The 23,188-nt window shown below is 52.0% G+C and overlaps 4 protein-coding genes across 4 annotated transcripts; 2 read left to right on the top strand and 2 right to left on the bottom strand.

Moving 5' to 3' along the window:
- Positions 1 to 1,732: 1,732 nt before the first annotated feature.
- COCSUDRAFT_37072 (S-adenosyl-L-methionine-dependent methyltransferase) lies at positions 1,733 to 6,247 on the bottom strand (the record flags this gene model as incomplete). Its single annotated transcript, XM_005646942.1, has 9 exons — positions 1,733 to 1,894; positions 2,153 to 2,336; positions 2,478 to 2,619; positions 2,719 to 2,910; positions 3,099 to 3,258; positions 3,405 to 3,572; positions 3,701 to 3,955; positions 4,133 to 4,243; positions 6,161 to 6,247. 9 exons carry the CDS (start codon positions 6,245 to 6,247, stop codon positions 1,733 to 1,735), a joined length of 1,461 nt encoding a protein of 486 aa, XP_005646999.1.
- On the top strand, positions 6,246 to 9,625 carry COCSUDRAFT_37071 (Arginase/deacetylase; the record flags this gene model as incomplete). The annotated part of the gene is made up of 8 exons (XM_005646941.1): positions 6,246 to 6,250; positions 7,339 to 7,395; positions 7,801 to 8,006; positions 8,110 to 8,208; positions 8,320 to 8,468; positions 8,608 to 8,682; positions 8,723 to 8,883; positions 9,547 to 9,625. The coding sequence occupies 8 exons, from the start codon at positions 6,246 to 6,248 to the stop codon at positions 9,623 to 9,625; spliced, it is 831 nt and encodes a 276-aa protein (XP_005646998.1).
- Positions 9,626 to 11,817: 2,192 nt separating this feature from the next.
- Positions 11,818 to 14,543, bottom strand: COCSUDRAFT_16516 (hypothetical protein; the record flags this gene model as incomplete). Its single annotated transcript, XM_005646940.1, has 10 exons — positions 11,818 to 11,931; positions 12,039 to 12,253; positions 12,360 to 12,648; positions 12,765 to 12,919; positions 13,021 to 13,141; positions 13,284 to 13,479; positions 13,639 to 13,788; positions 13,920 to 14,017; positions 14,113 to 14,340; positions 14,424 to 14,543. Coding segments are annotated over 10 exons (1,686 nt in total), but the record flags the coding sequence as incomplete, so codon positions are not given.
- Positions 14,544 to 15,249: 706 nt separating this feature from the next.
- COCSUDRAFT_47893 (glycoside hydrolase) lies at positions 15,250 to 22,359 on the top strand. The gene is made up of 15 exons (XM_005646939.1): positions 15,250 to 15,394; positions 15,475 to 15,637; positions 15,929 to 16,195; positions 16,355 to 16,603; positions 16,892 to 17,059; positions 17,176 to 17,274; positions 17,400 to 17,630; positions 17,884 to 18,121; positions 18,324 to 18,509; positions 18,724 to 19,031; positions 19,266 to 19,373; positions 20,790 to 21,128; positions 21,315 to 21,407; positions 21,509 to 21,638; positions 21,749 to 22,359. The coding sequence occupies exons 1-15, from the start codon at positions 15,342 to 15,344 to the stop codon at positions 21,931 to 21,933; spliced, it is 2,817 nt and encodes a 938-aa protein (XP_005646996.1). The 5' UTR covers positions 15,250 to 15,341; the 3' UTR covers positions 21,934 to 22,359.
- Positions 22,360 to 23,188: the final 829 nt, after the last annotated feature.

The following is a 23,188-nucleotide window of genomic DNA, read 5'->3' as shown; positions in this document are numbered from 1 at the left end:
TGTCCCTGAGCATTGCCACCTTGATGGGTCCGGGGGGATCTCTGTCTTTTAGCAAAGGCCCGACAGTTCTGAGGATCCTGCACGCAAAGCAACATGAGTGAAATGTGCCCTCAAAATTGCTTACTGTGTCAAGTCAGGTGCAGAAAAGGGGATAAAGGAGAGGCATTCATACATTCCAGCCTTCAAGATCGCCTGTATACTCTGTTGCGGTCGGAAACATCTGTGCAATCTCGACACCGTCAAGCCTGGATGGCGGCATTGCCTTCCAATGCACTGGAAGCATTCCCGTCAAACTGGCCAAGAGATCCTCCTCCGTGCAGCTGCCCCTGCCCTGCACAGGCAAATGATGCTTTGCAAGGGTCCACAGTACTTCAAAGGCTACTGACTAGTGTACCTGTGACAATCTGGAGCCCATTCCCGGACATGCATCTTGAGACAGACATGACATACTGTTACAAATGGAAATGGGCTGAACACCACGAGAGGCAGACCTGCGTGTTGATGGAAGGTGGATCCTGCTGCGCTGTAAGATAGGACTGGCTCGATGTGGGTGACAGCCGTGCAACTGGTCCTGCGGCTGATGCCCAGTTGTCTGGGCATTCTGTTAAGCACGTGGAGGACTCGAGTGTTTCGCTGCAGCTATCGTCCCTGCAGGTGTCGTTCAGCCACTCGTAGATGTACCTGTCCCGCATGCCTGCAAAGACATGCGGAGGGAGTGGCCTCGTGGAATGCTTTGTCAATCCCGCACCCTTCAGGTCAAGTTTGGGCACTGCTGGAGGCGACTGGGCTGTACGAAGCACCCGCCTGCCTCCTGTGCATGCAGCATATTTCCCATGAATGTCACTGCTGTTCATCAGGTGCTTTATCACAGCGCTCAGTGTTCTGCCTTAATGCTGACAAGGCTTTTCAAAGCCATCTAAATTACCTGCTTCAGCACTACCACCTGCATCTCGAGAGCTCCCTCCAATATCCAGCTGTGCGCTTTTCTCAGGAATCAGCAGCAGCCTTTTCACAGCAGACCTCACTCTGCATCCAAACAGAGCTTTATATTGAGGGCCACGTTGAGAACTTGGAGCGAATTGAGATGCAGAACAATTGCTATCAGTGGATTGTTGTTGAAAGGCCGACATACCTTCTATCCATGATGTCGTCTTCTCTTTATGTGTGCGCATTTCAGGCCTTCTCACGTCTAGATTTGTCCGAAGACCTCGAGATTTTGCTGATTGTCCTGGAAATCGTCCTCGTCGTTGGGCGTTGAAAACAGGTAGGCCAGTCTGCGAGCAAGTTAAACCAGGCAGGCTTCGGCTACACACCAGGATTCCGCATGGTTAAATGGGATTGGACTTGAAAGGACGAGGTCCACCGGCCAGTCCTTGGACACGTGTAATTCACATGAGCATGCATGCAACGCTTGGATGTCCCAACATACTTGTGAGGACCATCTAACATTACAAGTGAGTCATCCAAGTATTAAGATCTCAATTGCAATACTCTAGAAGACATCAATGTGCAATGCATCATAAGCTCAAGGACAGCTGCAGCTGCAGCAGAACCGGTGGCCAGTTTTTCTCCGATCAGAAAAGGTTATTGTAATCAACATTGAATGCAAGCATGGCATGATCACCATTACGGCTGTGCATCATGCTGGCATATGCAATATATATATGATGCGCAGGATTGTTATTTTGCTTGCATCATCATATAACATCCGTCATAAAACAGGCTTGGTGCACTAAATCCCCAAGGCAGGCCGCTGAAAGGAGAGTAGTCTGATTGGGCCGCTTTCAAACTCTTCAGCTGCACATTGCATGGGGACCAGGCCCACGGCGGCTGCCAGATCGATCACTCGCTGCTCACTCACTCTTCGTGTCACATGACAAAGGAATACCAGCCCCTGCACATTAGCATAACCCGCAGTTTTCTGGGGTGCCACAGGCAGCGAATAGGTCCACTTCAAGACAAGCAGCATTGCAATTTATACATGGCCCTGGTGGTGGTGCATTCAGATGCCCCATCTTGGAAATTAGAAGCACAGCTGCACATGACAGGGCCTGATTTGCTCACAGAACCAAATTCACTTTCTCGCGCTGGTCAGGCAACAATGCATGCACCTCAGAAGTCTTAGCGGGAGCCACTAAAGCACACTGCCTACCTCTCTGGATGGGTCCAGCAGCCGTGCAATGCTGTTGAACAGCTCGGGGACTGCCTCCTCAACATACACCACGTCCGCACCAACAGCAATGTCAACGTGCCCGAATTTTTGCAGCACCGCATTGACATGGATTGCATCGCCCCAGCGCAGCTGTCGCAGCCTCAACCGCTCCACCACCACCAAGCTGCAATCCATCAGCCATGTCAACTGCGCCTTGATTGCTTCATCTGCTGGTCTGCACAATTTGCCTCGACAGATGACTTCATCTGTTGACTTGCATACATTGCATCGATGGAAGACGGGTGAAGACCCCTGTTATGATCACCTGGCATTCAGGCTGACATTGGTTTCCATGAGGGCCAGCGCTTTGGGGCTGCCATCACATGCAATCACCCTCCGGCAGTGCCGCAGAGCTGCAAAGGCCACCAAAGGATTGCTGCCGCAGCCGACCTCCAGAACTCGACTTCCTGTCAACTCATAACAAATACTTGTCAGCTTCAGCAAGACAGGACGCCTCTTGTTTTTCCACAATTGCAAAATTCTCAGTAGAGCAACGGCTGAATTACCTGCAAAGACTTCAGGATGTGCAAGGATGAAGCGAGCCAGAGCTGGACCCGATTCCCAGTGCATGAGGCCAGTATGAGGCAGGGTATGACGGTGTGTCCTGCTGATGCTTCTCAGCTCCAGACACCCAAGACCCTCAACGTGCACTGTTTCAACAATCTCCTCTGGTCGATTGGCCTCCGAGAACAGAAGATCTGTCCCAAGCTCATCATCAGCAGGGGCAAGATTCCACTCTTCCGTGGATGTTAAAGGCTGAGCACGCAAAGGATTCAAGGCTCCTGCGCAGAGAAGATAGCAAAGATGAAGCCATTGGCTGTCAGCATGTCTAACAACGATGCAACTATTTAGAGCTTTTATTTGGAGTGGCAGTAGTCTGGCTGACCTGATGTCACATCCTCTTCGATCCCTGTGTACAAAAAGACAGCTTGTATCCATCGTCTCTCCATGACGATCGCCTTTGCTCGGTTCTCCACTTGCCGCTCATGCACATGCATGTCCATGCATCTGTAGCCGTTCCTCCTAAATAGTTCCAGCAGCCCTTCCTGATAGCAAACACTAAATCAGTGTGAGTTTTCTGCCGTGGCTGGTCCTGCATCAGCTGAAAACAAATCTTCTGCTGAGGCAGTTTTCAAGCTAGGAGATATTAGTCCCAATGCAGCACTGATTGTAGAAGGTGGCAGATGAGCACCTCAGAGAAGTAGAAGGCGCGAGTGCCATCGCCTCTTGCGAAGAAATTATCACCCAGCTGCTGCTGCTTTGTGGCCAGGCGAGCCTGTGCCAGGTCACCCTCCGCATAGTCGCGCACCAAGACTCTCCCCGAGCCAACCTTCAGCGTTCTACCTATGTTTTGAAGCACCTGCATGCCAGCATCCGACCTCCTCCATCAGAAAGTGCCATTAACGAAAGCTTGCATATATTTTGTCATCGTCGTAAATGCTGAAAGTATTGTGTTCCTCAAAAGACATAAGTGCTTAGAGGATCTACCTGTGGCATTTTGCTGGGGTCGATCGCCGAGAGCACAAAAATGAGGGTGCAGAAGTCAATGCTTGCCTCTGGCACATTGGAGGCGAGGTCATCGGCAGTGAGGTCAGCTACAAAGGCATGCACCCTGCCTGCCTGATGCAGTGGATGCGAGCGCAGGATGTCGACTGCGCTGGGTGAAAAATCGCAGGCATATGCGATAGCCTCTGCATTTGTTTCCAGCAGCGGGAGGAGGGCATTGCCAACTCCGCAACCTGCCTAGTTCAGCATAATTCTTTGCTGAGTTGCGTGTCACTGAGACATCAGTGAGGCATCATCATCTGTTCATGTGGAGGCATGCACATTGTGTAGCAGACATACAGACTGTCATCCACGCTTTGTCCATGAGAAGTGTACCTCTAGAAGAGTCAAGGGGCCTTTGATAAGATCAGGGACCTCCTTTTCAAGATAGTGCCGGTCACTGAAGAATCTGCTGCCATTGCGCTGGTAGAACAACTCCCAGTATTTTGCTGCTCCGATCTCAAGTTGATCTGTGAAGAAGCAGCCCTGTCAGCCAAATTAGTGAAGGCAGAGTGCATCTGCGCTACGACAGTGCAAGTTTGCAAATTAATTACCGATACGTTGTAATGATTGCAGGGATGATGGCACGCTGTAAATGGGCATGTCTGCATCCTAGCTACAGCCTGTGGCACTGGTCATGCCTGTCAGCGAGCCCACGCTTCCTGGAATCTGTAGATGTTTCAGTGAACAAAATACATGTCATGATGAGTCAGGAACCCGGCTAGTAAGTCCTTCAAACAGGAGTCCTTGTTCACGTTTACAGGGTGGCTATATATTCCACATAAGAATGATGCACGACAGCCGCTCAGTTCAAACGAATTATGGAATTCTAAATAAACAGAGATTGTAGCCAACAATGCTGCGGCCGTCTCCATATTACGTTTCATGAAGTCACATCGCTCAGCTGAGTCGGCTCCAAAGACACGAGGGAGGTAGCCTTGGTAACCAAGGAGAAACTTGAGGGCACAAGGTTCCAGACCAACTGTTCCAGGACCTCGATTTGTGGCGATGAAGCTTCAAATTTAATGCATTCCAGCTCATCGGTCTCCAACTCATTTTTTTCTCTTAGAAGGATGTCCTGCTTACACCTGTAGCTGTGTTGTTCGACGAATTGCATGTTTCAATACATGTTTGCTTTCAAACATCTTCAGTACAATATATCATAATTTAAATTCTTGTTTTTGGAGGGTGATTACGCGGACATCACTGTTGACACTTTCGACTTAGTCTATTTTTTGGCAATGTCCCAGTCAACGAGAGCACCAGCTCTTCTGAAGGGCCACACAGCAAGCGTCCTTTGCTGTGCCGTCCAACAATCTCAATCCATATTGGCTTCAGGATCAGAGGTATTTCGTTACTGTGAACGTCACCCTTTCCCACTGTTACTAGGAAACAGTACTGGACTTCAGCTGTGTCTACATCTCACACTTATTCTGCAGGACGGGGATCTCGCCATCCACGATCTGCGAACATATGAAGTGGCACAGCGTATCAACTTTGCTGAGAGCGGGGCTCTTGAAATTCCATCAGTGGTCTTTGGAGTGGAAGACCACCAAATTTATGCAACCGGAGAGAATTGTGCATTCCAAATCGACAAGCGCCAGGTGAATCAGCCAGCAGCTCCATTATCTGCCATTTTTATTTCCACAGTGACCTCCGAGGACAAATGGTTGACGCACTTGATGGTCTCCAGGGTGCAGTCCTGCAGAGATATGCTTTCAACAGCGAAGAAATCAACAGCCTCGCGCTGTCTCCAAATGGCACATATCTAGCGGCAGCCGATGATTCTGGGGAGGTAAAGATCATCAACGTCCGCACACAAGAGCTGCACAAGACGCTGAGAGGCTCCCACACCAACATCTGCGCAGCGGTTGCCTTTCGGCCGCACCATCCTTGGGAAGTGCTCAGCGGCGGCCTGGATGCGCAAGCAGTAAGGTGGAACTTTGCTTCCGGCAGACCGCTGCGGACCTGGCAGATGGGCGCAGAGTCAGTGGAACCTGATAGCACACAGGTGATGCCAACGATGCTCTCAACCAAATTACCATCGTCAAGGAAACTCCTGCTGATTTTTTTTTTCGAGTGGACATCACAAAATGGGGCTGACTAATTTGCAGGCGTTCAACCCTCCGCTTGTGCACAGCATCGATGTGGCATGTCCGCCGTGGGCGCCCAGGCAGCTTGGGCGACTAATGGCAGTGGCGCGCGGAGACGGCCATGTCACAGTGTACGACGCCGATCATGTGGACCGAGCGCCAAATCTGGGAAAAAAGAGCAAGGTAGCGCTTGGGAATTATCTTGTCTGGTGCATTTGCAATGCTTCAGGTTTTTCGATCATGCTTTTACTTGGGTCTGAGTGTATGGCAGGTCGGTAAGAAGTCACGAGGTGCCTCGAGAGGCCATGACGTTGCCGTGGGCGAGGCTGTTCAGCATGAAGACCAGGGAATGAGGGAGGGCCAAGTCTGCAGCCTCGCGCAAGAGGACGGTGGCCATGGTGCAAGTGTTGGTACTGTGTGAGTATCCTTCTCACCCTGAAAGTCTCATGATGTCATGCTTGCTCCTCCCACAGTCACAGAATCAGGCACAGTTGATGCCATGCGCTCTTTCTGATGCAACATGTACCTTCATGCAGGGCATTTCACAGGGCATCGAATGGGCGGCACCTGATTTCCGGTGGGAATGATGCAGCGATTATCATCTGGGACTGGTCCAGGGGTCTTTCAAGTGACTCAGTGTTGGCTACTTTGCTGCTTGGTGGCTCAGAAACAGCGAGCAGCAGCTGCACAATGGAGCGAATCAACCATGGGAGAAAAGTGAACTGTATTGCAACGTGTGAAGGCGGTGGAATGAATACTTTTGTAGCAGATACATCACGAACACTAAAGGCATACTGCATCACGTGATTGCAGCACTGTAACTCAAGAGTGGAGAAGCATTAAGGATTGAGCGTGACAAGCCTTCCGATCCGGTCGCGACTGAGTAGGTCACCTACCGCATTGGCGACTGCAGTGCACTTGTGGTGGGCCAGCATTCTTGCTTAGACTAGATTATCAGCTGGCACTGGAACCCAAGCTGAACGAAGGAAGTTTTCAATGGACAGTGAAGCTATAGCAGGACAGGATGTGCCCACCTTGCATGTTCTGCATGCTCAAGCAGCAGATGCCCAGTGCATGCCAAGTTTGGCAGCTGCACAATGCAGTCTTGGCAGTCTTGGTCTTGTTGCAGTGTGTCTGCTTAGTGCATTGCACCAAAAAGGCATTTTCAACCACTTAAATTGCTGTTGATGCATTATGCTCTGGTTGCGGTCAATATGTAGCACGACATAGGTCTTCAATTTGCTCCATTTGGATCTGGTCATGCCAATAGACATCGCAGGCGAAACTACACAGACTTTCACTTCTTACATATAGTTTAACACCTCGATTAGTTTAAAAAGCTTTCTCTAGCTGGTCCAAAGCCATTGATTTTCACTTTGAAGAATATCACATGTCGATGCCTGGAGCATGAAACAAAGGAGAGAACATGTGGAGGGTGCAAAAGCCTGCGCTCATTAGATCTGCATGCATCGTGCGCTCCCAACAAAGCCATCCCGTTGTGTATCATCCTGACTTCAAGATATCACCTCTGAAGGATGGACACAGGTAAGGGCCCATGCCCTGGCAGCCTATGATCAGGGTTTGAAAATGACAATCCAGCTACGCCACGATCTGGTCAGAATGGCAGCATGAGTGGCTGGCTCAATATGATGCAGGTTTCCAATGCCAAAGGACCACCTGCTCTACTTGAGGCTGAAGGAGTTGGGATATGTCGACAGGACATTCACACCACGGTGCTCGCTTCAGATCTGCATGCATCTCGTGCTTTCCTTGTCTATGTGCTGGATCCTGTGGAGGAAAATTCAACGTACTTCATGTCCATGCAGGTACCCTGATGCGGAGACTCTGCGCTTGGTATGCAGACACTCTGTGCTTCTCTGCTTTTGCGCCCCGTGTGTGTTGGGAGATTGTTGATCCAGACAATGCATCTGTCTTGTCCCAGGTCCACAGCAGCACCTATGTTGACGCCTTCATTGCTGGAACAATATCAGCGGAGAAGATGCGGCAGATTGGGCTGCCGTGGTCAGAGGAATTGGTGAAGAGGACGCTCATTGGGACCGGCAGCGCCCTGCTTGCCGCCCGGCTGGCATTGCAGTACGGGGTGGCCGTCATGTGCAATGGGGGGACGCACCACGCACACGCAGATCATGGGACAGGCAAGAGGGTCTTGGCACTTTGCACAGGAGAAGTTGACCTGCAGGTTATACCCTTTCAAGACATCCGAATCGGATGTATTGAATGTCAAATGTAGCACTGCAGGGTGGTGCATTTTCAATGACCTGGCGTGCGCAGCGCGAGCCGCACAGAGAGATGCTGGTGTCGAGAAAGTCCTCTTTGTGGACTTGGATGTGCATCAAGGTGAGCAGCAATGCCAGACTTTGCTGCATGCTGATCACTGCTCAATTTGAGGATACAGAAGTCTATCTCCATACCATGGTGCAAATGAGCTCGTCGGTCTCTGTTCCGCAGGTGACGGCACAGCGGCAATCTTTCAGCGTGATCCGTCTGTGTTCACGTTCTCGATGCACTGTGAGGCACAGTCGTTTCCAAGTCCTTTGCAGACAAGCGATGAGGACATTGCGCTGCCGGCTGGCACCTCTGATGGTGAATACCTGGAGGTAATTCCAGTGCCACAGTACTGGCATGCCATGCTGCTTGTCCAGCCATTGATATGCAACTCCACCCCGCACTAAGATTCTGCCAGTAGATGTTTACTTTGCATTCCTCCTTTTGCACAAGGCTCTGCTTTGTTTGTAGGTTCTGCAGGAGACGCTGCCTCGTCTTCTCTCCAGAGAAAATCCAGATCTAGTTCTGTACAATGCGGGGGTGGATGTACACAAGGATGATGCTCTCGGCAAAATGGCCCTGACAGACGAGGGCATCCCGTCAGCGAGACAGGCTTGTCTTTGCAAGCTGTGCAGACGCCTCTGTGCCTGTAGCATGCGCAATCGGCGGCGGCTACCAGGAAGATCACCTCAGCATTGTAGAGCGGCATGTTCTATTGCACAGAGCAGCTCGGGAAGCCATGCCAAAGTTTGCACAGATTGCAGAGATGACAAGAAGACAATGGGCCAGAACAAAAGTGTCATGATACTTAAGTATCAGGCCAAATATTTGCATGACTAGCCAGCTGTCACCATCAGTATTGTTATCCTTGATGTTTAAATCGGTCCGTCTGCATGAAGGGTTTCTAGGAAAATGACAAGCCTCTGGGGTAAAAGAAGTTGGTGAGATTTTAGCAGTCTGCCACGTGACCCTCATAAAATAGCTCTTACCTGCAACGCATGGCGCTGTAAAGCCAATTGTGCTGCAAATTCAGCTTCATCAGTAGCTTTGCAAATTTGACATCCAGCCCATGACAGATGCATGCATGCGGAACACGATGTTGATGCATACTATGCATACTATGCATAGTATGCATGCCCACTGTTAAAAGCTTCATGATCTGCCTGCCGAGCAATCATTCCAAGACACACTCAAAATGAGTCAAATTGCAGACATGCAAGACACCACGAGCGCAAAAGGTAGATCTGAGAAGTTCCTCTAGAATATTCAAATGGGCAGTGCTCATCATGATGGTGCCAAATCTGGAACAGCCACTTCTCCCGAATGGATCAACTAGATGCAATCAGAGAAATCGGGCAATGCCATTACACGAGAATCGATGAAGAGTAATATTGCTTGTCTTTGCGACAGGTACAGTCCTCTGGTCCTTGCTGATCTGAGATCCATGCAGCTGACGGATCCGAAAAAGGATCAAACGGAAGAGGAATGAAACGCTTGAGCACTCTGCTGCTGGTCACGATACACTGTCTTACCCTGGCCTTGTCTGCTTCTGGCGTTGACAACGAGAAGGGCATCGTCAACAATCCGCAGGCAATCGTCTTTGGGTAAGAAAGTTGCAGCCCCCGAATTTGAAGCTCTGCCAAGATCTGCAAAGGCTCCTGTCCATAATATGCTTGGCCAGTCAGTATCTGAAGGGCGACTGTGCTGATCAGGAAGGTGCAGGGTTGGCAGCAATCTTTGGCACAGGCAGTGCAAGCGGCAGGAGGGGAGTGCCAGTCTCGTGTGCATTTTTCTTTCTCCTCTGGCAGTCAGAAGGTAGTTAAGAACCACCAGTGTTTGCATTCCCGTGCACAAATGTTGGAGAGAGATTTTGCTGCGAAGACACTGCTATCAGGTTACAGATGAGAGTGCATGGGGTCATAGGCTTCAGATGTGCTCTGCAGGTCCAAAGCAAAACATGCATTGACCTGTGCAAGTCAGAAGCGGCCTACTATGATATCAGAATACCCCAGGCACATCCGGGCGGGTCAGACATTGCAGGACTCTTGACGGCCACAGTGGACTCATTGCCATCACTGACATGGCAGCGAGTTGTTTCTGTGAGAGGACTCGCTCACAAGGTGACAACACTACGTACGACTCTTTTGTGTGCAGTTGAGCGCATAACATTCTCAGCTGTAAATCTCCATGTCCGCCTGACTGATTTGCATGGCAAATGTGTAACCATGCAGGTGGACATCAATCTTGCAGACAGCGACAGGGACATCTGCACCCCTGCAGCAGCAAAAGTAGACAGCGACAAACGTAGTTCGAGGTCAGCAGACGCGCATGGGCGAGAGAGGTCTGATGCAGGCAGCTTTGAAGAGGCTGCAGCGCCACATCCACTGCTGTGGGAGTGCCTTCACAGGCAATGCAGCAAAGATGTCATCGCCGACATGCTGCAGTGCAAGGCAGAGCTGCCCATCTGGCAACCCCCTGATCCCCAGCCAACCTGTGCCGCCCACAGCATGCATGTCAGAAACACAGAGCGTTCGTCAGCAGGGGCCGAGGACAGCGTACCCTGGGCAGCCTTCTTGTGGGTCCCGGTCCTGTTTGTGGCAGCGCAGGCGACTCTGGCTACTGTGATTTGGACTTGTAGAGCCCGATCAGCTACTTGCTCAGTCGCGGCAGAAGGTCTTGAAACAAAGCAGACGGACCACCTCAACCTCAGACCTGAAGCAATTGCACTTGCAAGGCCTGTGCGCAGCTCAGGTACATCCTGACAACTGCTAGTGCTGACATGCCACGCACATGCCCTCATTTCATATGTCCTATCAGATGGACCCCTGATGGCATGATGACTGGCACCAATTGCAGGGGAATCAGGAGGAAGCGTGGTGCATGCTGCTGACATCGGGAGTAAGACGAAGCAGGCGCAGAGCAGGCAGACCACCGACATCGATGTGGTTGCGTGTGAGGAGACATCAGCTGAGGTGGGCAGCTACCAGCAGCAGCACCTGCAGCTGAAGAAGGGGACACGAAGCCACAGCACAGGGAAGAGGCAGGACAGTGTGATCACAAGGCGTCAGTCCACACTCTGGGAGCGAGCAGGGAACAGGTTGCAGCGCGCAGACACCAGCTCTTTCAGCAAGGCTGAGGAAGATTGATGGATCAGCTTGTGACCGGATTCATCAAGGGTCACTTGCACCAGCAACTTTCTGCTCATGTTAACCATCTCATGGCAGGACCAATGTCCAAGGACGCAACCATCAGTAGGTGAGCGAAATGAACAATGATGTGGTGCTTAGTATCCCATGGTGCAATAATAGAGAAGGCTTTAGCTGAATGATAGATTAGAGATCTGCATGGATGCAGATGAAGGAAAGCAGGCCAGACAATATTAATAATTTTGCAGCTTGAAATGTGAGTTTCTACAAGTTTGGCCATGATGACAGAAGTATCTTTGCACCCTTTCACAAGCTACAGTTGATCTGATCCTTCTAAGCACTCTCACAGATATTGTTCCTTGTTTCAGACCTCTTTATCGACGCAAAAAGTTATGTCAACATCTTCCTGACTTCTTTTTGTAATTTGAGAAAGTGAAGACTTGCATAGAAAATTATCGTACGCACTTTCTCAAATGCGACTTAATGCATGTCATGCATCATTATAACATGTCATTAGGATATTCACTTGTGCAATTTACCGCTGCTCCATTCTCACGCTTCTGAGCCGGTTCACCGCAGCTCCTATCTCAAAGATGCGCGGTCGTGCAAAGTTCCCTGCCTTCAGAGCAGGCGCCAGCACATCTAGACCCTGTTGCACACAGAAACTTGAGATCTTGCCCAGCGTATTCTGTTCTCACGCAGGCTATTCTGGTCCCAGCAACTGAAAAAAAGGACCTGATCACGGGCAGAACATACCTGGGAGTCGAACTCTGCATCCATGCGTTTCAACAGTTGAGCCAGGGAGGAGCCAGATGCTTGGGGCTGGCTGATCCATAAACGCAGCAGGCAGAGGGCTTCCGCAATTGCGCGCGTCTGAGACTTCTCTATGAGCTGCTCAAGCCCACTCAGGTCCAGGTTCTCATCGCCAAACTGGATCAGATTGGTCTGCCTTGTGGTTGTCTTCACTCGTTCTGTCCATGATGCAAAACCCCCCAGAGTCAAATTTCCAGACAATCTTTCTGCAGACCATTCATCATCCAACAATGGCAGCAGTCACAGGCGGGGGGAACAAGGCACCTGAGGATTGACTAGGGTAGATGGTGACAGGCGAGCGGCTGGCGACAGTGCCATAGTGACTGTTGTTCCCTGTCAGTGACGGCGCGCTCCCAAAGCGCCGATCGATGGCCAGGGCCTCCGCAGTCACGTCCGAGGCCTCATAGCTGTCCATGCGCAGGACAGTGTCCGACACCCCAAAGTAGTCGCCGCTGCCTCCCATGACCAGGATGCTGGACACACCGCGCGCCAGCAGAGACCTGATCTTGCTGATGAACGGCGTGATCGGCTCATTTTCCTTCTTCACCAACGCCTGCATAGTGCCCATACTTGCATACAGCTCTTGCGTCGCTGTGATCCTTGCCTTGCACATACGCTATACAAGCTGGACATTGATCAAAACAGCATGAAACATCAAGATCACCGCACCTGCATGCGCGCATCCCTGATCATGAAGTTGGTGGCGCACACGTCTTCATCCAGCAGCAGCGTGCTCGCGCCCAGCTCGAGGGCTTCCTGGATGTTGGCTGCCTGACTCGTGCTGCCGGAAGCGTCGGGCGTCCTGAACATTGTCGTGTCCTTGCCTGCATGCAGAGCATTTCTGTCACAGCAAGCATGTGGTAAAGAAGCAAACTGGTCTGTTGCTGGGAAAGAAGGTACTCAAAAAAACACAGAAGCCACCCACCAAAGGGGAGGTTGGATATGAAGGGCGAGATGTCTGTTGCCTCGACTCGACGCCCATCCTCCGCCCTGACTTTCACAGAGTCAGCCACAGTCACAACGAGCTCGCGGCCGTCTCCAGGCACCTGGGCAGCGCAATCAGAGAGCCACTATTGACACCACAACCAAATATGTGTGGTGAGGCATGATTCTTTCATAGCCCAGATCGGCACAGGCAGATTTTGTAGCCTGCAGAAGGGGTGAGTGGGTGCTTGCCTTGTTGTACACGCCGGCCTCCAGAGCTTTGAGCAGAGTGGTCTTGCCGTGGAAGCCTCCGCCGACAATCAGGGTAACGCCCTTCCTGATCCCCATACCTGTCACGACCCCTCGTCTTGGCAGAGACACCTGAACCGCAAGGTTCTCCGGAGAGGTGAAAGGGACAGCCTCCGCTGCTGGCATGGGCAAATCTGATTCGCCAGTCTTCCTGCAATAGATAAGCAACTGACAACCTTTCAGATTCAAGTTGACTACAGATGCGGTAAGAAACCACCTACGGACCCCACTTGCTGGCAAAAAAAAACCTGTGATTTATTCACACTATTGCTGACAAGGCGCTGATGGTGGCATAGGAAGCAGAGCTCACCGTGGCAGAATAGATCCATTTCCCACAAAGGCCACGAGGCCCAGGCCAGGCAGAGCACTGCGTAGGGCCTCAGTGTCCTCAACACAGTCCACATGTCTTCGCAGAGCTGCTGCATCCTGCATCTCGTAGAATAAACCGGCTCGTATATACCTGTGCACATGCTAGCTCAGTCCCATACGTCCTACCTCAATTTTTAAAGGCTGACAACAACTTTCCCAAGCAGTTGTTTGCTCGTTACATTTGTGCAAAGTACACGCAAGCAAGTGTGGGGAACCACAGACCTGGGCAAAAAGTCCACCAGGATCTGTGCTGCCAGGTTGCCCAGGATAGTGCGGCCCCTCGCTGGCAGAGCAACTGTGAATCTTGCCTCCACTCCACCCTGCAGTGCACAGTTGATAAGGGCAATGAGATTTTTTTTGGTACATTCATGACTTGTTGGCACGCATAGTGAATAGTTCTGAGGACAGTGCTGACCTGGTCATCTATGATGCATGATGTCCTCTGCAGGACATGTTGACCAGGGGTGTCAACAGTCATCTCTCCACCCTTCTGCCCATGCCAGCCGCCACTCTCCCTTCTGACATCCCCTCCAGCTGCTGAGACTGCACTGCCCAAAGATCGAGTCAAGAAGTCACACAGCGCTGTGCGCCGAATGGGCGACTCCCAGAGATCTCTGGGAAAACGCGCTGCCTCTGGCGATACCTGCAGTGCAACTTGGGCTCTTCAGCGCATGAATGTGGGCATGAGACAAGTACACCAAATCTTGCCCCAGTCAGCATGCGTACCTGCACTCGGCACCGTGATGGCTGTGCAAAGGGATCGGACTGAGCGCGATCGAGCATGAAGGAAAAGCCTCCTTGAAACTGCCAACTGCCCTCGACGTCATGGTATTTTGGGTAGTTCTGGCCTGCACAACGGGCACTCTCTGTGATGATCAGGCCCCAGTAATTATGAGGAAGGACTCCTTGACAAGCAGTATGGGAGGATCACACACCTTCCAGCCGCCTCAGAAGGCTGTTCAGCTCATCAGATCCACCACGGCTTCTAAGCTGATCTGCATGCAAGGTCTGGGTGGCCCCATCATGAGTGGAACCCTGATGCTCAGAGCGACCCCCTCCGTACCTTCCTGAGCTCCCTCTGCCATATTTGTTTTTGTAATATTCTCCTCTCCCACGTCCCCGTCCTGACATTTGGACTGATCTGCAGCTGGATCCTCTTATAGAACTTGAGCGTACAGGGCTGACCGTCAAAATTTCAGAAATGTGTTTAGACTTGGGCGAACATCTTCCAAATGCCCAGTCTGTGAGGAGGGGCTCTGTTGCGCGGGCAAGTGATCTGTGCAGGCAATAGTAATCTGCAAAGTAACTGATCTTCAGTAAAGCAGCCAGATTGCAGGAGTTCCTTAGATATGCAATCTCCCCAGAATGCCGAGATGTTCTGGGAAAGTTGTCTTGCATTGGCATTTCTGTCTCGAAAGTTTGCATTGCTATGTAAGTTACTGACCCGGATTCTCTATAACGCGAGGGTTTTCAAACCTATGCTGTCATTGCAGTCGTCCAGCACTCCATTGACACTTGGGAATCGCAATATACTCACTGACTGGTTGTCTTCCTTGAAGTTTGAAATGATGTAGTTTCAACCGACCCATACTGTGCAGGATCGGCAATCTGCAGCCCTGGAGTTGTCGTCTCGTGTTGTATGAGATGGCAGGGCTGCCCTTGTCTTTCACAACAAGCGTGACCACTTGTAACGTCAGGTACAGAAAGGAAGTATTTGATCTTGGAGTGTGTCTTCTTTAGTTTAGAACGATTGCCAATCTAAGTATGGTATGCGTAGGTGTGCAAGTCAAACGAACAGGAAGACTTCATCAAGCCAATTTATTGGTGATCGTTGTGCGTGTCTTCAGCTGCTTGGAAAACCAAATTTGGAGCAGAAGTTCGTATTTCTTCATGCATCTCTAGCCCAATCAAGGTTAGGGAAAGGACCTACATATCTTGAGGTGAGAGAGTCAAAGGGCTGTTGCTCTGGCCTGCCAAATACTTGGATGGTTGCCCTGAAGAAAATGTGCTTTTTTGAAGGTCTACTGAGGTCACCACTTGATTTATTATGACAATAAAAGGGGGGTAAATACTCTGTACTATACAGACCTACACTTTGCAGATGCCCTACTCCTAGGAACATACAAAAGAAGTACAGGCAGAATTCAAGGGCCAGGACATTAGGTATGCATGCTAAGAACAACAGAATGATTTTTTGGATCTGATCCTGGCCTGTCCTTGCAATTGTCCAGGGGCATAGGTGGTCGCTGGCAGCTACGTCCTTCGACGTGGCTGCATCAATGGACTTTGGCAGCGGCTTATTCATTGACTTTGACAACAATACTGACCCAGACGCCACAGTCGTCACCATCACGGGCCCAGACCAGCACAACCTGCTGCTGCGCCTCACAGCGGCGCTCAACAGCATGGGGCTGAATGTGGTGTCTGCTAGCATATCCTCATCAGATGATGGGACCGTGCTAGATGTCTTCCGAGTCACCAACAGCGAGGACCAGAAGGTCAGCACCTGTCCATGTTAATGGAAGCAGCTTGTGTAGGCTGCTTTTTATACACCTTTCTTCACTCTGCATACCGCTGATCTACCGCTCAAGGGCTCAATCCGTGTCTTACCGACTGTATAGCAAACCTTTCTATATTGATAATGGCGATGTGCGCAGGTGCCAGAGGACAGCTGGGATGGGGTGAGGGAGTCAGTGCTAGAGATGTTGGCGGCCTCCAGCAGCCGCTCCTCAAAGCCGGCCATCTTTGGAGCCGCGCCGGCGCCGGAGGAGCAGCAGCGGCGGCCGCTGGGGTCGGCCAGGGAAGGGGACGCCGTCGCGCTGGAAGTCGCTGCTGCAGAGATGGCGCAGGCCGCCGCCAACCTGGTCGCCATCGAGCGCAGCATTGTGGCGCTCACCGAGAAGGGGGTGCGCCCTGAAGCTGCTTTTTCTTGCCTTTTCGGCATGCAGCTGCAGGCAGACTGGATTCTATCAGTACAGACACACTGCCACGGTGAAGGAATGGCAGCAAGATTGGAGATGGCATGATTAAAATATAGCAAAATACTGCTCAACAAGTCCCTGCAGCGTGCTACAGACGAGGAGATAATAATAACAAGCTTGCAGCCATGCCAGTGCTTTACAGACATCAGGTTGGAGAATGATGGCAAGGCCATATCCCAGTATGCCGTGATTGAGAGGTATGGCCGGATGCAGGGGGATGCACAGGCGCTGGCGGCCAAGGAGACGGAGCGGGCGGAGGCGGCTGCGCAATTGGAACGACGGATGTCGGCCATGGAAGCTGTCCTGGTTGCGCGCAGAACGCCTGTGGCGGAGGCCAAGCCTGAGGCCGCCCGGGGGCCTGGAGCAGACCTCCGCTTCCAGGTGAGTTTCTAGCACAAATGACCCTGCCCAGATTTCCAAGGTTGTCATTGGATGCATCATGGTCTCATAGGGTTTTGCATGTCTCATTAACGCGCAAACAAAGTCTGCATGTGCAGGCTGGTGGAGCTACTGCATCCGGGCCGGCTCTTGGCAATGGCTATGAGATCATCCTGCAGGGCTTCAACTGGGAGTCACACAGGCAACAGTGGTACCAGGTGAGCTGCGCCCAAATTCTGCCAAGCAGTTTCCACAAGATGACAGTCTCATATGATGCTCATCTTGATATGAGGTCAGACAATGGTCACAGGGGGATGACAGGGTCTGTGCTGGGTGGCTGCAGGTGCTGAAGGATCAGGCGGGCTTCATGGCGAGTGCAGGCATCACGAGCGTGTGGCTGCCGCCGCCCAGCGACAGTGTGAGCCCGCAGGGGTACCTGCCGCGCGACCTGTACAGCCTCAACAGCGCATATGGCAGTGAGGCAGAGCTGCGCGAGTGCCTGCACGTGCTGCACGACTGCAACCTCAAAGCCATCGCTGACATCGTCATCAACCACCGCTGCGCGCATTTCCAGGTGCTGCATGCTCCTGACAGCCTCTTTTGTGCACAGAAAAAGTGCCAGGCACAGCTAACTAGGGCATAGTTTAGAGGGGTCGATCTTTTAGAGGGGAGAAAGAGATAGGCATATTGCTTGGGCCAGGGTTCTGTTGCGCCAGGATGTTCAAATGATAGACCGCTACATAGTCATGCTGACGGCCATGTGCCAGAATGCTTGTTTGGTTGGGCATGTGCAGAGGCTCAAAGCTCTGGCTGGTTGTGTGTGGCAGGACGAAAAAGGGAGGTGGAACAAGTATGGGGGCAGGTTGCCGTGGGGCACGGAGGCCATCTGTAACAACAACGCGGTCTTCGGCGGCACGGGGAACCACAAAACCGGGGAGGACTACACGGCCGCGCCCAACATTGACCACACGCAGGAGTTTGTGCGCCAGGACATCATCAAATGGCTCAAGCTCCTGCGCTCCATCGGCTTTGACGGCTTCCGCTTTGACTTCGTCAAGGGCTACAGTGCGCCTCGTCCCACCCTCCTGTTTTATCCATTTGTACTTGAACAGCCAATCTTCTCATGCAATCATTCAAATGGACAAGATGTGTCCTGCACATCGCATGCATGTATGTCATAACTGCATGCACGCCTTTGTGCCCCTCATGCTGGCATGCAGGCTGCAGGCAAGCACAAAAGCCCTATATATATATTCCCCTGGCGCAGGCGGGGAGTTTGTGAAGGAGTACCTGGATGCCACGGTGCCGGAGCTGGCGTTTGGCGAGTACTGGGACACTTGCGAGTACACAGACGGCGTGCTCAACTACAACCAGGACGCCCACCGGCAGCGCACCGTCAACTGGTGTGACCGCACCGGCGGCACCTCAGCGGCATTCGACTTCACGACAAAGGGTGCGGCTGCCCATCTGCGTACTCTGATTGCAACTACTCACACCATGCGCCTACCACACAACGCTGTACCGTGTTCTCCTGCACGCCAACGCATCTTCTTGGGCTGCCTCGTGATTAAGGCGTCCGGAAGCTGTGCCATCTACTTGATTAAAGTTATTCAGTGCTGGGCAGCAGTCCCTCATGCAAGACGCTGAAGGATCGTCTGTGCATGCAGGCATCCTGCAGGAGGCGATGGGGCGGGGGGAGTACTGGCGACTGATTGACAGCCAGGGGCGTCCGCCAGGCCTGCTGGGCATGTGGCCCTCGCGAGCGGTGACGTTCATAGAGAACCACGACACGGGCTCCACGCTCAATCACTGGCCCTTCCCCAGCTCGCACCTGCTGGAGGGGTATGCCTACATCATCACCCACCCCGGCTCCCCCTGCATCTTCTATGACCACTTCTTCGCCGAGGGCCTGGGCCAGGGCATCCGCGAGATGATCAAGATCCGCTCCCGCCTCGGCATCCAGTGCCGATCCAAGGTGCGCCACTTCAGGCAGCGCTGGTTAATTCTATGTGTGAGAGCATGCGCTGTGGATGCTGCATGCACCATGTGGATTTCTCTGATCCCTTGTTTTCCCTTGGCAATGTGGAGCGTCGGTAAGTATCATGAGGCAGTTCCAAGACTGCAAAGATTAAGCATAGGTGTCCTCCAGCAAAGGGTCCGGCATGCTTGTTACTGGCTTTGAGATTGATGTGGATGTTTTGTGCTGCAGGTGCTGATCCTGAAGGCAGCCGGGGATGTGTATGCAGCGAGCATTGACAGCAAGATAGCAATGAAGGTGGGCCCAGGAGATTGGTCCCCTGGAGCGGCCAACCTGCAGGTGGGCCAGAAAGAGTGGAAGCTGGCGCTCTCTGGTCCCAACTATGCAATCTGGGAGGCGATCTATTGATTGCGCCAAGGGGGGCTGCCCAGATGGTAGCTGTGCTGCCCCTCTTTCGTTGGAGCCAACAGCAGAGACAGCACTGAAGATTTATGCACTATTGTTACAGAAGATCCCTCGTGAACATTTCACGAACCGGAGGCCTCTGGCTCTGATTACAGTTCTTTGAGCTGGCACAAATGGAGTCGGGAATCCCCACCGCTCTGAGTATCCTGCTGTCTCTTGTTGCTGCAAGCTGTTTGTTCAGATCTGCTTTGCGGGTGCTGCTGTTACTGGCACCTTACATGCATCATTGCCAGCGTTGAATGCATTATTGCTGCCTCTGGCGGAAAGCCGTCACGGTGGCCGCCACGGTGGCGTTGAACGCATTCAGAACGGTACCGGTTAGCTAGCTATTGATCAATCATGATGGTGCAGCAGTCAGCTGATGCACTGCTTGGCTGGTCATGAGAGACCTTGCTATGACCAGTTCGTCACTTTGCATGCCTGTCAGTCTGGGGCATGACTCTCTCTCTGGATGCATCTTGGCATCATGTAACTGGCTTCAGAGCATGTGAGCACCTGGTCCTATTCAGGAGCCTATCGGACCAGGTTCCAGGTGCCCATCGTGAATTCAAGACTATTCTATCGTGCATTGTTCAGATGGCGGCTAGCGTGATGCGGCCGCATCGTGTGCTCCGCAGTAGCGGCATCCTGCTGCGGAACAACAAGAGATTGTGCACCGTCGAAGAGCACACTAGTGTCGTTAAGCTGACAAACACGGCAGCCTTTAACTTTGTGTTCAACCTTCCTGACGAGCTGCTAGACGACATCTTGCCTCATGTGGACAGCGGGGATCTGTGCAGCCTCTCGCAAGTGTGCCGCAGGTTGAACAAGCTTGCGGTAAGGCTCTGCTTCCTGCTTGTGAATACGCGGGCACATTTTCAACAGGGAAAGGGATCAGTGAATAGGCGGACGAATGAGTAGAGGGACGGAAGCAGTACGGCAGGGAGAGTCGGTTCTGGTCAACCCAGGGTGAACAGGGTTTCGAGCATTGGAACATGGGTGAAGACTTTCAAAGGCTTGTGGCAGCAGGAACACAGATCACCGATGGGATCCTGTGAATTACCTTCTTGCGGATCACAGTGCTCTGGTTGTAGTATATCGTCTGCTGTAGAACGATCTTGTCAGCATAAGGCAGGACCATGGTCTACAGTGTCATGCCATCAGTCGTCGTGTTCGGACCGATCCTCCGGACAAAGTCTTGGCGAAGTGGCGTCGTGCCGTTCTTGTGGTGTGTAAAACAACCAGTAGGGCTCTAGATAGGACGTATAACGTCTCAACAAACGGTGCTGACCTGGCACAAACTCACTGCAGGAAGCACCCTCTAGGTGGCAGAGCCTCTGCGAGGCGCGCTGGGGCCCGCTCACAGACCTACAGTATGCAGCAGAAGCGCTGGCTGGGTCATGGAAGAAGCTGTACAGGAGCAAGACTGAGACAGACAAGAAGGCAGAGCAGGCGCAGAATCTGTGCCCCTATGAGGTGGATGCATTTGTGCAGCGCCTGGGCTGCTGCGCCGCGCCTGCAGGGCGAACAACGATTGCCACCTTCTGCGTAGACGGCAGCGGATCCATGGCCTCTGAGGACTTCAAAGTCATGACCAGCTTCATCGCGACTGCCATGACTGGCCTGCTGGCCATGGACATCAACTGCAAGGTCCGGCATCTGTCGTCTCGTGCAACTGCCTTTTGCCATCGCTAGTGTGCCATTCTGGGCCCCTTTTGCGCAGGGAAGTTTGCCAACAAGCACATCAAACTATGCTTGTGCATTGCAGCTGCAAGGCCTGTCTGGATATTGGGGCAAGGTCACAGCAGGAACAGATTGTACATGTTGCATGCGCAGGTTGCAGTAGTGCAGTTCAGCAATGACGTGCGAGTGGAGATTGCGCCACGGCACCTGCCGCTGGATGAGCTGAAGAGGCAACTGGATGAAATGGTGCGCTGCTGCAGAAAATTTGGGCTGCACATGGTGCTGCGCAAAACTTGGACGATTGTAATGGTGCACAGTGCCTGACATGACTGGCTTGCCTGTGCCAGACGCGCATGAATGGAGGCACGAACATCGCCCTGGCAATCAAGCAGGCTGGGCAGATGCTCAAGTGCGAGGATGCAGACGCAGCGCGCATCATCATCCTGCTCACAGATGGGCGCGTAGACACCTTCCAGGGTGAGCGAAGCTTATTCTTCACTTCATGTATCCTCCTTGCATGCATTTTTTTGATGGTCTTGATGGGATACTATGCTGTGAAGTCACTCTGGGTGTGGATGGCCTGGCAGGGCGCGAGGCAGTGAAGATGGCAGAGCGTTTGGCGGACGAGCAGGCAAACGTGTCCATCTTTGCTCTGGGCGTCGGGCGGGGCGTGGAGAAGACAGAGATGCAGAAGATCATCGGCGTCTGCGGTGCTGACAAGGTGGCTGCGCGCTACATCCCCCTGTACACCCTGGACGAGGCCCCCTGGTGAGCCAGGTTGTTGCAGCAATAATCGTGAGGGCTGCTGAGACGCATGCATCTCTGTAGCGGGGAATGACTGAGCTCTCAGCGGATGCTGCCTTAAAATTCTGTATCAAGAAAATAATGTACATAAACAGTGCATCCTTACCATTGCTGGCCGTGTACATTTATCTAGGGGCACTACGTCAAGGTATCCAAGTTTGCGTTGCTGACGATTCAAGACAGTCGAGTGTATCAATGTATGCGGGGCGCCCTGGACCTTGCCGAATATCTTAATCATTGTACATTGCAGTCCTGCTCCCAGTTGTACAGTTAGTTGAGTCTGATGAGCATTTGTTGTACAAACAGTAAATAGGAGCTTGTAGAGTTGTATTGCCGCATCTGTGGCTCCCTTCTCAAGTGTAATCAAGTTGATGGCCTGTAAATTCTCAGCCTCATGCATGTGCAGCTTGCGCTGGTCTTTAATGTTATGCCATGGTGCAAATGAAGATCGGCAATTGAAGTACTTTCATTTTCCAGAGGTGCAGCCTTGCAAAGGAGTCAAGATTCTGGATCTGACTTCACTCCTGCCTCCTACTGCAGACTTCAAGTTGTCCACAACTTGTCCACAGCATCGTCACCGATGCTGCCTATAGCTGCTGTCTTGAGCATCGCTTGCAGACTTAGGTCTAGCAACATACAACCTCTGACATTTTGTTGAGGATTCGAGGAGCTGCATTGTAAAAAGTGTGGTCCTGAAAAGAACAGCATGAATGCCAATGGAATGCAGTGGATTGCAAATGAACTTCAAATGTACTCCCACACCCAATTCTGGAGGGCATCACTCATGCGTCAGAGGTCGCCTTGCATCACATACAATGAGTGGACTTAGTTGTAATCAATGGATCAAGACAGCAATGCTAAAAATACCACCTTACAAGGCGCTGCCGAATTTAACACAACGGCCTGGCCTAGCTGTACTCATCGAACTTACTCTTCTTGTACTGAGGGTTTGGAAAGATGTAGAAGTAGTGCACAGGTCGACACGAGGCGACATCTAAATGCCTCCTTATAGCAGTAGGTGGCCTCAAATCGAGGCGTTACGTTCCTCCTCGAAAGGGCAGAGTACAATCGCAGCTTGGAAGGGGGGACCACTGAGGGGACCACAGCATGCATGGCACGGTACCTCGTCCTTGGACATAAAAAATGTCCCCGAGGAAGTACCATCACAGTGGCACTTAGCATTTTACCAAGCTCAGAGTGTGTATTGCATTAAGATCGTTCCA

This window comes from Coccomyxa subellipsoidea, assembly GCF_000258705.1.
Source record: "Coccomyxa subellipsoidea C-169, whole genome shotgun sequence".
Classification (NCBI taxonomy): domain Eukaryota; kingdom Viridiplantae; phylum Chlorophyta; class Trebouxiophyceae; family Coccomyxaceae; genus Coccomyxa; species Coccomyxa subellipsoidea.
The sequence above is the reverse complement of the archived record's forward strand: the minus strand, read 5'-3'. Positions and strand labels throughout refer to the sequence as shown.

Bases quoted from the DNA above. Each gene is read 5' to 3' on its own strand.
- COCSUDRAFT_47893 (XM_005646939.1), top strand. From the start codon at position 15,342: ATGGCAGGGCTGCCCTTGTCTTTCACAACAAGCGTGACCACTTGTAAC. The intron at 15,395-15,474 runs GTACAGAAAGGA...TGGTATGCGTAG, and splicing joins GTGACCACTTGTAACGTCAG to GTGTGCAAGTCAAACGAACA. The intron at 19,032-19,265 runs GTGCGCCACTTC...TTTGTGCTGCAG, and splicing joins GCATCCAGTGCCGATCCAAG to GTGCTGATCCTGAAGGCAGC.